We start from the raw sequence: 13,503 nt of genomic DNA, 5'->3' as shown, positions 1-13,503 counted from the left end.
ATGTATTAATTTATACTCAATATGCTTAGTCAAATGAGGAACATCAGACTAGACTGTACACTTAAAAATGGTTAAGATGGTAAACTTTATGAGTATTTTACCACAACTAAAAATAAAAAAAGAGGGGCTGGCCCAGTGGTGTAGTGGTTAAGTTCGTGCACTCCACTTCAGCGGCCAAGGGTTTGTGGGTTCAGATCCTGGGCACAGACCCACACACCGCTCATCAAGCCATGTTGTGGCAGTGTCCCACATACAAAATAGAGGAAGATTGGCAACAGACGTTAGCTCAGGGCCAATCTTGCTCACCAAAAACATTTTTAAAAAAATAAAAGAAGAAAGAAGAAACAAATTAGGAACATCAGTATCTCTACTTATAATTAATCCATAATGTCATATAAGATTAAGTTCACTGTTGGTAATAAAGCTAATGAAGGTACTGCATCATTATAAAACAAGCAAAAGAACCAAAAGAATCACATAAGAATGCCAGAATTGGAAATAGCCTCAAACATTATTTAATCTAACCATTTCACATAGCAGATTAGTGAAGTAAAGTCCATAGTTAACATGCAGTTTTGATACTGCTGACCATTGGCTCCTTGAAATTCTATACATCTTGGCTTCCATGAACTCTCTGGCCTTTCCTCCTATATTTTGGATAACTCCATTACAGTTTCCTTCCAGGACACTTTCTCTTCTACTAACCACTTGAGAAATGGTATTCCCTTTGCTCACTGCTCTTTCAACTTAATATTTTTTTTTTTTTAAAGAAGATTAGCCCTGAGCTAACATCCACCATCAGTCCTCCTCTCTTCACTGAGAAAGGGTGGTCCTGAGCTAACATCCGTGCCTATCTTCTTCTACTTTATATGTAGGATGCCTGCCACAGCATGGCTTGATAAGTGGTGTGTAGGTCCGCGCCCAGGATCTGAACCCACAAACCCCAGGCCACCAAAGCGGAGCACACGAACTTAACTGCTACGCCAAGGGGCTGGCCACTTAAGATACTTTTTGAACGACCCATTCATAAAATGTCTTATGTCACTTGGAATCTTAAATTGAAAGATTTTCCTAGACCTGTCAAATACTCACATAACCTAATACTATTTTCTCATCTCGTTACACAACTATTCAAAATGATATCAATAAAAGGTAATTACACTAAATTAGTCCATTTGTTTTGTGAAATGGATAAAAGAGAATGACGTTACTTTTAATATAACTATTAATATCATCATGAAGTAACATTTAGGACCAAAGTAAACTTCAAACAGCTAAATATTCTTGATAGCTATTATATTCTAAATAATGCTATGATGTCATCTAGTTCTTGTATTATATTCTAAATAATGCTATGATGTCATCTAGTTCTTGTACAAATCAATAAATAGTAATCAAGGATAGTACCTAAATTCATCATGAACCAGGCAGTGCATACCCTGGAAATCCTTCAAGTAAATGGCATTTACCTTGATATCCCCATTTCTCTTTTGGATCTTAAGAGTTTTCTAAAAGATGTCTCTAAGAGACGTTCCCCACAAGATGCTTCACAGAATGGCTGTTTGCCTTTTTCCTGCTAGATCAAAAGAACTATTATGTTTCTTTTGTCTTCTTAGTACCTAGCATGATATATAAATAAAACTAAGTGCTGAATGTGAGAATGGATAAAAGAATAATAAATGGAGGGGAAAACAGCATTCTGTAATGCATTACTACATAACTAGCAGTTTTAAAAAATAAACAAGCTTACACTAGGGTATTAAAAGGTTAACATGCTTATGATTATTCAGTAAACATGTATATTTTAACAGGATGTTTTTAGAAATGTGATATTTGTCAGAAAGGATATAAGGAATTTCAGAAAGCCAAGGAGGATATATTAAAGGGCAGTGGGGCTTTGGAGCAATCCCTTAAATGATAGTCTACATTATTCATCAACTCCAGGACTATCCCTGAGGAAAGTACAAGGCAATTAATTTTAAAAAGACACATAAGCTCCAAGAGATCTGCTATAGTTCCACTAGAGTAGAACTTTTATATATATTTCATATATATGAAATGAATGAATGCTACATAAGCTTATTTTGGTATCAAAGCATTTTCACTAGAATAGAGAAGGAAAATAGCGCAAAAGAAGAAAGGAATTCTGTTGCTTAGAAGACAAAGCTGTAAATAAGTTAGCTTTGTCAAAAAAGGGCAAATTTTGTGTTAAGAGGTTAGACATCAAAATTCACGGGAGATACTGTCCATTAAGATCTATTTTAGAATAAATAAGTCTCAGAAAAGACACAAAGAAAAATATACCCTCCTGCCAAAGTTCTTAGTTCCAATTTAGTGAAACCAAAATACCACAAACTCCTGAATACAGCTGGCTTAAGGCAAGGTGCTAAAGAAAAGCACGATATATAAGGTAATATGCTAGAGAGAGATCTGATAATATTTGCATTATCCCTTTTTCCATAAACATTATTTGTGTCAAGCCATAATTCAGAACTTCAGATTGTACTATAATCAGATAAATTCATTATTATTTATGCAATCATTAGAGTAGAAACACGTGCTCTTAAGTAGTTACTCATCCTAACTACTTACTAATCACTTTAGTATTTACGTTATTGATACTAAATACACCACAAATTACCTCTTTCTAGATGATTACTAAAATAATACACAATAAGCTGATGGGTAGTATTCATCATTTCTTTTATTGGTGACTTCAATGGCAGAAACAGAATGCATTAAATCAGTAAAATGAGAAGAGTGCATAGGTCAGTAAGGAATTATGTAGAAACACAAGAAATAAGAAAGAAAACTTCTCAAATTTATGTTCTTGTGACCACACATTAGAATAAACCAAGAATACAGACTGAGTTTAATGAAATTGAGAAAGAGAATACAACTGAGAATTACCCATGTACCATTCTCATTCCCATCAATAATGGGTCTCCCCTGAGATTAAAAATTTTATCATAAGAAAAGCTACAAGCAATGAAGTGAATAAATATAAATAGTCATCAGGAGCAAAAACACACATAATCTAGCTAGCTCTACCACGAAGGAGGGCATGGGTAAGTGTTTAGAGGAGGACTGAGTGATACACAAGGAAAACCATCATAAGGAGACAGAGTTTTATATAGATTAAAGAGACTAACACTGAACATAAGTGTTTAGCAACAACTTAAAAGTACTGTGTATTTTCTGCTTCTACAATCACAGACAATGTAAAGGCACTAAATGTTCCTGCATTCATGTTGTCTCATCTGTCCTATCCGATGCCCCCACAGCATAAAAGGAAACGCTACGGGAGGAGGATAGGTGAGTCAACACAAGCAACAATAGGGTAATGTTAATAGTAAAAGGCCTCATCCTGACTGAGATTGGTGAGACACAGCTGGTATCTGTGAAAAAGTCATATTTCCTGCCAACTAAGAGCTAAAACAACAACAAAAGAATGACAAGACATGCTCTCTGTCTCCCACTCTTAATTTTCTTATAAGCTGCCTGCTCAGAAAAGACAGGCTGTAAAGGATTGCCAAAATCCAGGTTACTGACTCTTGTATTAGACAGCATGTATTAGTCAATTAATCACATTCACTGACTGATACTAAGCAACTAGAGATGTTTGTAGATATATTTCTAAAAACTGTCTTTGTTTTGTTTTTTTTTTTACTGAGGAAGATTTGCCCTGAGCTAACATCTGTTGCCAATCTTCCTCTTTTTGCTTGACAAAGATTCACCCTGAGCTAACATCTGTGCCAGTCTTCCTCTACTTTGTATGTGGGTCACTGCTTCAGCGTGGCCGGCGACAAGCAGTATAGGTCCATGCCTGGGAACCAGACCCAAGGTGCCAAAGAAGAGCACACCAAACTTAAGCACGAGGCCATGGAGCTGACCCCTAAAAACTGTTTTTGACAGGTAAGTGTTCATTATACTGATCACACTATATTATAGCCATGCATAAGATGTCTATATCTGTCTGTATTAATTTTCTATGTTGTGTAACAAATTATCACCAATATAGCAGGTAAAAACAGTACATATGTATTATCTTGCAGTTCCTGTCGATAAAGTATCCTAGCATAATTTGTACATCATCTACCTTGCTCTTGTTCTTAAAGTGGGAGCAACTTTCCTTCACAATTTTCTACAACTTAAACAGAAGTGAAAGGCTCCAGTACTGAGATATTACTGTCCGGTACAGACAAAATTCTATAAAGATGCCTCTAATATCAGTCTTTTATATCATATTTCAAAGAGGAAAAATTCTACACAAAAACTTAAAACTTAAAAATTGCTGAGTTACTTTTACCTAAATCCTATGAAATTAGATAAGCATTTACTTGTGTATTTTCATCAGGTAAAATATGATCGGGGAGGAGGGTAATTCAATAAGATTAAATTATGTGTACTTTAAAGTGAAAATAAGTGTGAAGAAAATTTAATAACAATAAAATAATTTTCATATTTAATTTGTGATTAGGTATGGAAAATAAGTAAGTAGATAATCCTTTTAATTCCAACTAAGTTTTTATCTCAGCAGTGAGAGAAAAATGTGATTTATATGGTGAACATTTAAAATCTTTTAAATAATGCTTAAAAGAAACAAAAAGTAGAATTAATTTTTTTAATTCAAGGAACATCTCAAAATTTGTGTATTTTTATAACTATATCAGGAATAGCATATGTTTCATATAATTTTGTTAATAATATACAAAGTGCACCAACAGTTTTCATCTAAATTATGGAAATGAGATAGTATACATGCATGTTACTAGTGAGAAAATTAGAAAGGATGATAGAAATTAAAACCATGATATTTTTAACTTTTACCTGCAGTGTGAGACTCTTTACCGCATTCCATATTACTCCAATAAATTCTTTCATTCTTTCTTCAGGACTTCTACCTCCTTCAGATATATTCAGCATGGCTTTAACAGGAACCGACAATGGTCTGGATTCTAAGTACGAGAAGAACTAGTTATTTAACAGAAATGTACCTTAGAGTTTCACAAATATATACAGAAAATATTTTCAAGACTATTTCTTTCCTCACTTAAAATTAAAACTTTTATATGAGATTATAAAATATCATATTACATTGTTTTATCTTACACAATTACTGATAAGCAAAACTAATCTGTTAAAAGTCAGGAGAGCATTGGTTACTCTTGTCAGGGATAAGTGATTGGGAAGTGGATTTGTGGAGCAAAAGTAATGTTCTCCATGTTCACTTTGTGAAAATTCATTATGTTGTAACCTAACAATCAGTCCATTTCTCAGTATAAAGTTAATACCACAATAAAAATTTTACTTGAAAAAAAGGAAATTCATCTACAAAGCACTTGATTCATCCAAAATTGATAGGAAATGGGTTTTCTCATATGTGAATTTTCCTGATAACAAAAGCTGATGTAAACAATGTCTCAATTTTAAAAACTGATTTTGATGGTACCCAAAAGAAATATGTCATTACATAAAAGAAAAAGTTATACATTAAAAAAATCAAATTTTAAATTCCATTCTCTACTGTATGTTATTAAAAATTTTGCTAATTTAAAACAAACTAGAAAATTAATTTTATAATGTAAAATCCTGCCACAGTTCTTAGTTCCAATTTAGTGAAACCAACAATCATTTCTTAGGCATGCACCAGCCAACTTGATATCACCTTATTCCTTCATTTCTGTGCCATGGAAAAAGCACAGTACCAGAAGTCAACTTGAATTAATACTCTAGCTGTGCCACTTGCCATATGATCTGGGAAAAGCAATTCAATCCAAGTAACAGAAGTTTATAATACTTCTATCTAAAGTCAAGAATACTATTCACTTCAAATGTTTTGATGTACACAAAAACAATTCATGAAAGTACTTCAAATACAAGGAATAGTGATCATACAAATTAACTGATTATAATGTATAGAAACAAACTTGAAGGTTACTAGATCTGAAACACAATTACCCTCCTCTTCTACCACAATCAACCTATTGTTTTTGTTCTACCTTAAATGCCATTTCCTCTGAGAAATGGTCACTGATTTCCCTAAATTAGACTTGGTCCTTCCTCTCTAATCTCACAGAATTTTGACATAATTCTGTATAACATATTTAATTCTTCATGGTATAATATTAAACATTTGAATATTTGTCTCTCCAAAAGTAACAGCAGACCATAGTGATATGGTACAGCAGTAAGTGGGAGTGGTTAATGGTGGACCTTGAAGATACATTCTGGGTTCTACCTCCTACTAATCTTACTCTTCCAATAAGAAATAACCTTTATGTACATATTTATTAACATAACACCAATTAGACAGAGTTGACTGAAAAAGCCTAAAGCTAGAGACCCCAAGACACAGAATTAAATGACTATATTTTTTTGTCTGTACATATCAATCAATGATTTATATCAGACCATTCCTTCACCTTCTTATGGTTGAACTGGAACCTGGTAACAATTACTCAATGACAGTATGTCAAAAACCTCTGTTCTTATTTTGAAGATTTGAGTAATAATGTCATTGGTTAAATGATAACTTCTACAGTATGCATGAACCAATGGTACCAAATACTGACATTTGATATCGAATGGCTTATGTTCTTGAAGTTCAAGATTCTCACAATAACAGGGTTACTTCATGATATCCAAGAACCAAAAAACATCTGTTCAGCTACAATAATAAAATTCAGTTCTCATAGTAAGTGCTTCTCAGAATTAAGTCCTTTCTATTTCAGGTTTTTAACATCTGCTGTGTAAAAGCTTATAGAGGTGCTATCGTAAAAACAGGTCCAGTTTAGTCCTTGGTCAATAGGGAGGATAACTTCTAATAGGAGAGTAACAACAAAAAAAATTCCTATAGCAATTTTTCCTTTAAACATAAGACTTCTAACAATAAATTTATATGTTTATGCACTTTATTCAGTATAGTGCTGACACCAGGATAGTACTCATTTCACTGAAAGGACAATTCAGGTTTACTTTGTCTTTTTATTTTATGTAGCACCTTGAAATAATATAGTATTGATAAGTAAATATTAGTCGAATCAATCAATCACTATCTTTTAAAAAAGAAAGGCAGGCATATGTGTACCTTCTTAAAACCATTCCTTAACAGCATATTATTTGACATTTTTTTTAATGAGTTAATGATAGGTTACAATCTTGTGAAATTTCAGGTGTACATTAATGTTTGTCATTCGTGTTGTAGGTGCACCACTTCACCCTTTGTGCCCACCCCCCACCCCACCTTTCCCCTGGCATCCACTAAACTGTTCTTAGTCCATAATTTTAAATTCCTCATGTGAGTGGAGTCATACACAGATCATCCTTCTCTAGCTGGCTTATTTCACTTAACATAATTCCCTCAAGGTCCATCCATGTTATTGCAAATGGAATGATTTTGTTCTGTTTTGCAGCTGAGTAGTATTCCATTGTATATATGTACCATATCTTCTTTATCAATTCGTCTGTTGATGGCCACTTAGGTTGCTTCCACGTCTTGGCTATTGTAAATAATGCTGCAATGAACATTGGGGTGCATAGGACTTTTGGGATTGCTGACTTCAAGCTCTTTGGATAAATACCCAATAGTGGGATGGCTGGATCATATGGTAGTTCTATTTTTAATTTTTTGAGGAAACTCCATACTGTTTTCCATAGTGGCTGCACCAGTTTGCATGCCCACCAGCAGTGTATGAGGGTTCCTTTTTCTCCACAACCTCTCCAACATTTGTTACTATTAGTTTTAGATATTTTTGTCATTCTAAAGGGTGTAAGGTGATAGCTTAGTGTAGTTTTGATTTGCCTTTCCCTCATGATCAGCGATGATGAGCATCTTTTCATGTGCCTATTGGCCATCCGGATATCTTCTTTGGAGAAATGTCTGTTCATGTCTCCAGCCCATTTTTTGATTGGGTTGTTTGATTTTTTTGTTGTGGAGTTGTGAGAGTTCTTTATATATTATGGATATTAAGCCTTTGTCAGATATATGACTTGCAAATATTTTTTCCCAGTTAGTGGGTTGTTTTTTTGTTTCAATCCAGTTTTCATTTGCCTTGAAGAAGCTCTTTACTCTGATGAAGTCCAATTTGTTTATTCTTTCTATTGTTTCCCTTCTCTGAGAAGGCATGGTGTCCGAAAAGATCCTTTTAATACTGATGTCAAAGAGTGTACTGCCTTCGTTTTCTTCCAGAAGCCTTATGGTTTCAGGTCTCACCTTTAGGTCTTTGATCCATTTTGAGTTTATTTTGGTGAATGGTGAAAAAGAATGGTCAATTTTCATTCTTTTACATGTGGCTTTCCAGTTTTCCCAGCACCATTTGCTGAAAAGACTTTCTTTTCTCCATTGTATGCCCTCAGCTCCTTTGTCAAAGGTAAGCTGTCCATAGATGTGTGGTTTTACTTCTGGGCTTTCAATTCTGTCCCATTGATCTGTGCACCTGTTTTTGTACCAGTACCATGCTGTTTTGATGACTGTAGCTTTGTAGTATGTTTTGAAGTCAGGGATTGTGATGCCTCCCGTTTTGTTCTTTTTTCTCAGGATTGCTTTAGAAAATCAGGGTCTTTTGTTGCCCCATATGAATTTTAGGATTCTTTGTTCTAATTCTGTAAAGAATGTCATTGGGATTCTGATTGGGATGGCGTTGAATCTGTAGATTGCTTTAGGTAGAACGGACATTTTAACTATGTTTATTCTTCCAATCCATGTACATGGAATGTCTTTCCATCTCCTTATGTCGTCATCCCATTCTCTCAGAAAGGCCTTGTAATTTTCATTATATAGGTCCTTCACTTCCTTAGCTAAATTTACCCCAAGGTATTTTATTCTTTTTGTTGCGAATGTGACTGGTATTGTGTTCTTGAGTTCTTTTTCTGTGAGTTCATTATTGGAGTATAGAAATGCTACTGATTTATGCAAATTGATTTTGTACCCTGCAACTTTGCTGTAGTTGTTGATTACTTCTAGGAGTTTTCCAATGGATTCTTTGGGGTTTTCTATATATAAGATCATGTCGTCTGCAAACAGCGAGAGTTTCACTTCTTCCCTCCCTATTTGGATTCCTTTTATTCCTTTTTCTTGCCTGATTGCTCTGGCCAGGAACTCCAGTACTATGTTAAATAAGAGTGGTGATAGAGGGCATCCTTGTCTCTTTCCTGTTTTCAGGGGGATGGCGTTCAGTTTTTGCCCATTGAGTATGATGTTGGCTATGGGTTTGTCATATATGGCCTGTATTATGTTGAGGTTGTTTCCTTCTATGCCCATTTTGTTCATAGTTTTTATCATAAATGGCTGTTGGATCTTGTCAAATGCCTTCTCTGCATCTATTGAGATGATCATGTGGTTTTTATTCCTCAGTTTGTTGATGGGGTGTATCATGTTGATTGATTTGTGGATGTTGAACCATCCCTGTGTCCCTGGTATGAATCCCACCTGATCAGGGTGTATGATCCTTTTGATGAATTGCTGAATTCTGGTGGCCAAAATTTTGTTTAGAATTTTTGCATCTATGTTCATCAGTGATATTGGCCTGTAGTTCTCTTTTTCTGTGTGTCCTTGTCAGGCTTTGGTATCAGCGTGATGTTGGCCTCATAGAATGTGTTAGGAAGTGTTCCATGTTCCCTAACTTTTTGGAATAGCTTGAAAAGGATAGGTATTAAATCCTCTCTGAAAGTTTGGTAGAATTCCTCAGGAAAGCCATCTGGTCCTGGGGTTTTATTCTTTGGGATGTTTTTGATTGCTGTTTCAATCTCTTTCCTTGTGATTGGTCTGTTCAAACTGTCTGCCTCCTCTTGAGTGAGCTTTGGGAGATTGTAGGAGTCCAAGAATTTATCCATTTCCTCCAGGTTATCCATTCTGTTTGCATATAGTTTTTCGTAGTATTCTCTTATAATCCCTTGTATTTCTGCAGAGTCTGTTGTTATTTCTCCTCTTTCATTTCTGATTTTGTTTATTTGAGCTTTCTCCCTTTTTTTCTTTGTAAGTCTGGCTAGTGGTTTGTCAATTTTATTTATCTTCTCAAAAAACCAGATCTTTGTCTCATTGATCCTTTCTATTGCCTTTTTCATTTCAATAGTATTTATTTCTGCTCTGATTTTTATTATTTCTCTCCTTCTGCTGACTTGGGCTTTATCTGTTCTTTTTTCTCTAGTTCAGTTACGTGTATTTTAAGATTGCTTATTTGGGATTTTTCTTGTTTGTTAAGATGTGCCTGTATTACGATGAATTTTCCTCTTAATACAGCTTTTGCTGTATCCCATATGAGTTGGTATGGCATGCCATCATTTTCATTTGTTTGCAGGTATTTTTTTATTTCTTCTTTAATTTCTTCAATGATCCGTAGCTTGTTCAGTAGTGTGTTGTCTTTGTGCCTTTCTCAGCTTTTTTCTTGTAATTAATTTCTAGCCTTATAGCACTATGATCTGAGAAGATGCTTGTTATTATTCCATTTTTTTAAATTTGTAGAGGCATGCCTTGTTTCCCAACATATGGTCTATCCTTGAGAATGTTCCATGTGCACTTAAGAAGAATGTGTATTCAGCTATTTTAGGGTGAAGTGATCTATATATGTCTATTAAGTCCAATTGTTTTAGTTTTTCATTTAACTCCACTATTTCCTTGTTGATTTTCTGTCTGGATGATCTGTCCATTGATGTGAGTGGGGTGTTGAGGTCCCCTACTATTACTGTGTTGTTTTTAACATCTTCCTTTAGGTCTGTTAATAATTGCTTTATGAATCTTGGTGCTCCTGTGTTGGGTGCATAGATGTTTATAAGCGTTATTTCTTCTTGATGAAGTGTCCCTTTGATCATTATATATTGTCCCTCTGTGTCTCTCTTTACCTGTCTTATTTTGAAATCCACTTGGTCTGATATAAGAATTGAAACACTTGCCTTTTTTTCCTTGCTATTAGCTTGAAGTATTGTCCTCCACACTTCACCCTGAGCCTGTGGTTTGTCCTTGGGGCTGAGGTGTGTTTCTTGGAGGCAACAAATTGTTGGATCTTGTTCTTTAATCCATTTTGCCACTCTGTGTCTTTTTATTGGAGAGTTCAATCTGTTCACATTGATAGTGATTATTGATGCATGTGGACTTAATGCTGTCAATCTGTCCCTCATTATCTTGTTTTCCTGTATTTCTTTTCCTGTGTGCTTTAGACTACCCATTTAATACTGCAATTTCTTATGCTGGGTTTCTTAGATTTTTCCTTATTTATGATTTGTGACTCTGTTCTGTATTTTATTTTAGTGTCTACCTTGAAGTTTCTATTTAGAATCTCGTGTATAATATAGTCTATTCTCTGGTGGTCTTTTACTTACTTGACCAATACTGATTTAGACCCTTTGCTCTTCCCCTCCTAAATAATTATTTTCATTTCTTATTCCAACTCGTCTTATTAATTCGTAGTTAGAGTGATAAGATCGTCCTTGCTTTGGTAGTTTCCTTACCTTTACCCTAATGCTATAGTTGAATATTTGCTATCCTGTTCTGGTTCTACCCATCGGTCTCCCTAGTGTGTGGATTGTGACCCCTTTCTCCCTTTTTTCTTTTTTCAGGTATGAGAGCCTTCTTGAGGATTTCTTGTAGTAGAGGGCTTTTAGTTACAAATTCCCTTAACTTTTGTTTGTCTGGAAAAGATTTAATTTCTCCCTCATATCTGAAGGAAATTCTTGCTGGATAGAGTATTCTTGGCTGAAGCGTTTTATCTTTTAAAGCTTTGAATATGTCACTCCATTCTCTCCTAGCTTGTAAGGTTTCTGTAGAGAAATCCGCTGACAGTCTGATAGGGGCTCCTTTAAAGGTTATTCTCTTCTTTTTTCGTACTTCCCTCAGTATTCTTTCCTTATCTTTCCTTCTTGCCAATTTTACTACTATGTGCCTTACAATAGGTCTTTTTACATTGGCAAATCTAGGAGATCTGAAATCTTCCTTTACGCACATTTCTGCGTCAGTCCCTAGATTTGGGAAGTTCTCTTCAATAATATCGTTAAGCACACTTTCTGCTCCATTTTCCTTTTCCATATTCTCGGGAATTCCTATGATCCTTATGTTCTTACTCCTCATTGAATCCACTATCTCTTGGAGATTTTCCTCATTTTTTTAATTCTTAGTTCTCTTTTTTCCTCTGTCTGGAGCCACTCAGACTGTCTTTCTTCAATCATGTTAATTTGCTCTTCTATGGTGTCTACATGGGCATTCAGGGAATCCGTATTCTTTTTTATCTGGTCCATTGTGTTTTTCATCTCAAGTAATTCTGTTTGATTCTTCTTTATGATTTCAATCTCTTTTGTGAAGTAACTCCAGAACTTGGCTTGTTTCTCTATCTTTCTCTCTACCTCATTGAGTATTTTTATTATAGTTGCTCTGAACTCATAATCACTTAGTTTACCTAATTCCAAGTCCTCAGGACTTAATTCTAGGTTTTTATTGTTTTCCTTCTGGTCTGGGGCTTTTATAAATTGCTGGAGGGTAGAGGAGCAGTTTTTTCTCATGGTGGTAGAATTCGGTTGCAGTTACAGACTGTAGCCACCAGATGGCGGTCGACAGCCGCATGTTATGAGCTCTCTGCCTTCAGGCAAGATGGCTGCACCCAGTGGCTTTGCCGGGAGGAAGGGCCTGCTATTCTCCAGCGCTGATCTGGATTCAGATCAGTTCTGTTCTCTGGTCTCCCGAAGCCCTGGGTTTATGGGGTCCCCGTGGCCGGAAGCTTTCCCCACATAAGCGGGTTTCCACTGAACCAGCAGCAGGAGTCCTGGATGATCCCTGGTCGCGCGGCCCCTTCCTCGCTCCTTCCCAACCCATGCAGCAGCAATCGCAGACTCTAGGGGAGGGAACGATGTTCTCTCCTACCGTTCCAGCGCCTCCGAGGCCGGAAGTAAGGTTTATGATCTCCGCCTTCTTGGTATTGTAGGTCTCTAATGTGTCGGCATTAGATTTATTCTCTGAAATTCAGTTTTTCCAATCCTTTGTGGTATTTTGGAAGGGAGAGAATCCCAGGTCAGCTCACCCGCCATTTTGCTCCGCCCCTTCTATTTGACATTTTTTTAAAAAAATGTACCTTGTGTAAAGTACACATTTATGGTTTATGTTTTTGAAATTGTCAGTAATCACCAAGAAGAAAAGTGTGCCAATCTTTATTTCTCTTTTATATTCATGAGAAATCAAGCTGTTCAGCCATGTATTCATAGCCAAGACAACATAATGCCAGAGGCCAGGTGCCTTAACCAAAGTTGAATTACCTAAAAGGAAACTTAAACAATAAAAATAAAAAACCTGAGAATAGGCCTTGCAAATTCAAGTTGTAGATCATCCTGGAGAGCCAGCATGCTTTAAACAATCATAGGCAAAGAGAGAAGACGACTACCAAAAAGAGCTCATAAGAGAAATTGAGGCTTACTAAGAGATAAAGAGTTGTAAGCTTGGGAAAGAGAGAAATGATTTAGTGGGATCTGAAGCAGAGCTATAGAGTTGTTTCATCGCAAGTTTTCAGAAGCTATAAACTGAGT

The 13,503-nt window shown here is 35.6% G+C and overlaps 1 protein-coding gene across 12 annotated transcripts in view; it reads right to left on the bottom strand.

Moving 5' to 3' along the window:
* The window catches only part of VPS13B (vacuolar protein sorting 13 homolog B), a 781,052-nt gene that overhangs the window by 413,516 nt on the left and 354,033 nt on the right, over window positions 1-13,503 (bottom strand). For all 12 annotated transcript variants that reach the window (XR_011493286.1, XM_044743909.2, XM_044743903.2 and 9 more), the window contains one exon: window positions 4,831-4,958. Coding sequence is in view for 10 of the 12 variants with exons in the window: in XM_044743909.2 (XP_044599844.2) it covers window positions 4,831-4,958 (128 nt within the window). In the remaining 2 variants the exon portion in view is untranslated. Of the gene's footprint in view, window positions 1-4,830; window positions 4,959-13,503 lie in introns of those variants that run through there.

The sequence above is a fragment of the Equus asinus genome, chromosome 12 (genome assembly GCF_041296235.1).
Source record: "Equus asinus isolate D_3611 breed Donkey chromosome 12, EquAss-T2T_v2, whole genome shotgun sequence".
Classification (NCBI taxonomy): domain Eukaryota; kingdom Metazoa; phylum Chordata; class Mammalia; order Perissodactyla; family Equidae; genus Equus; species Equus asinus.
Note: the sequence above shows the minus strand (reverse complement) of the source record. Positions and strands in the feature narration are given on the sequence as shown.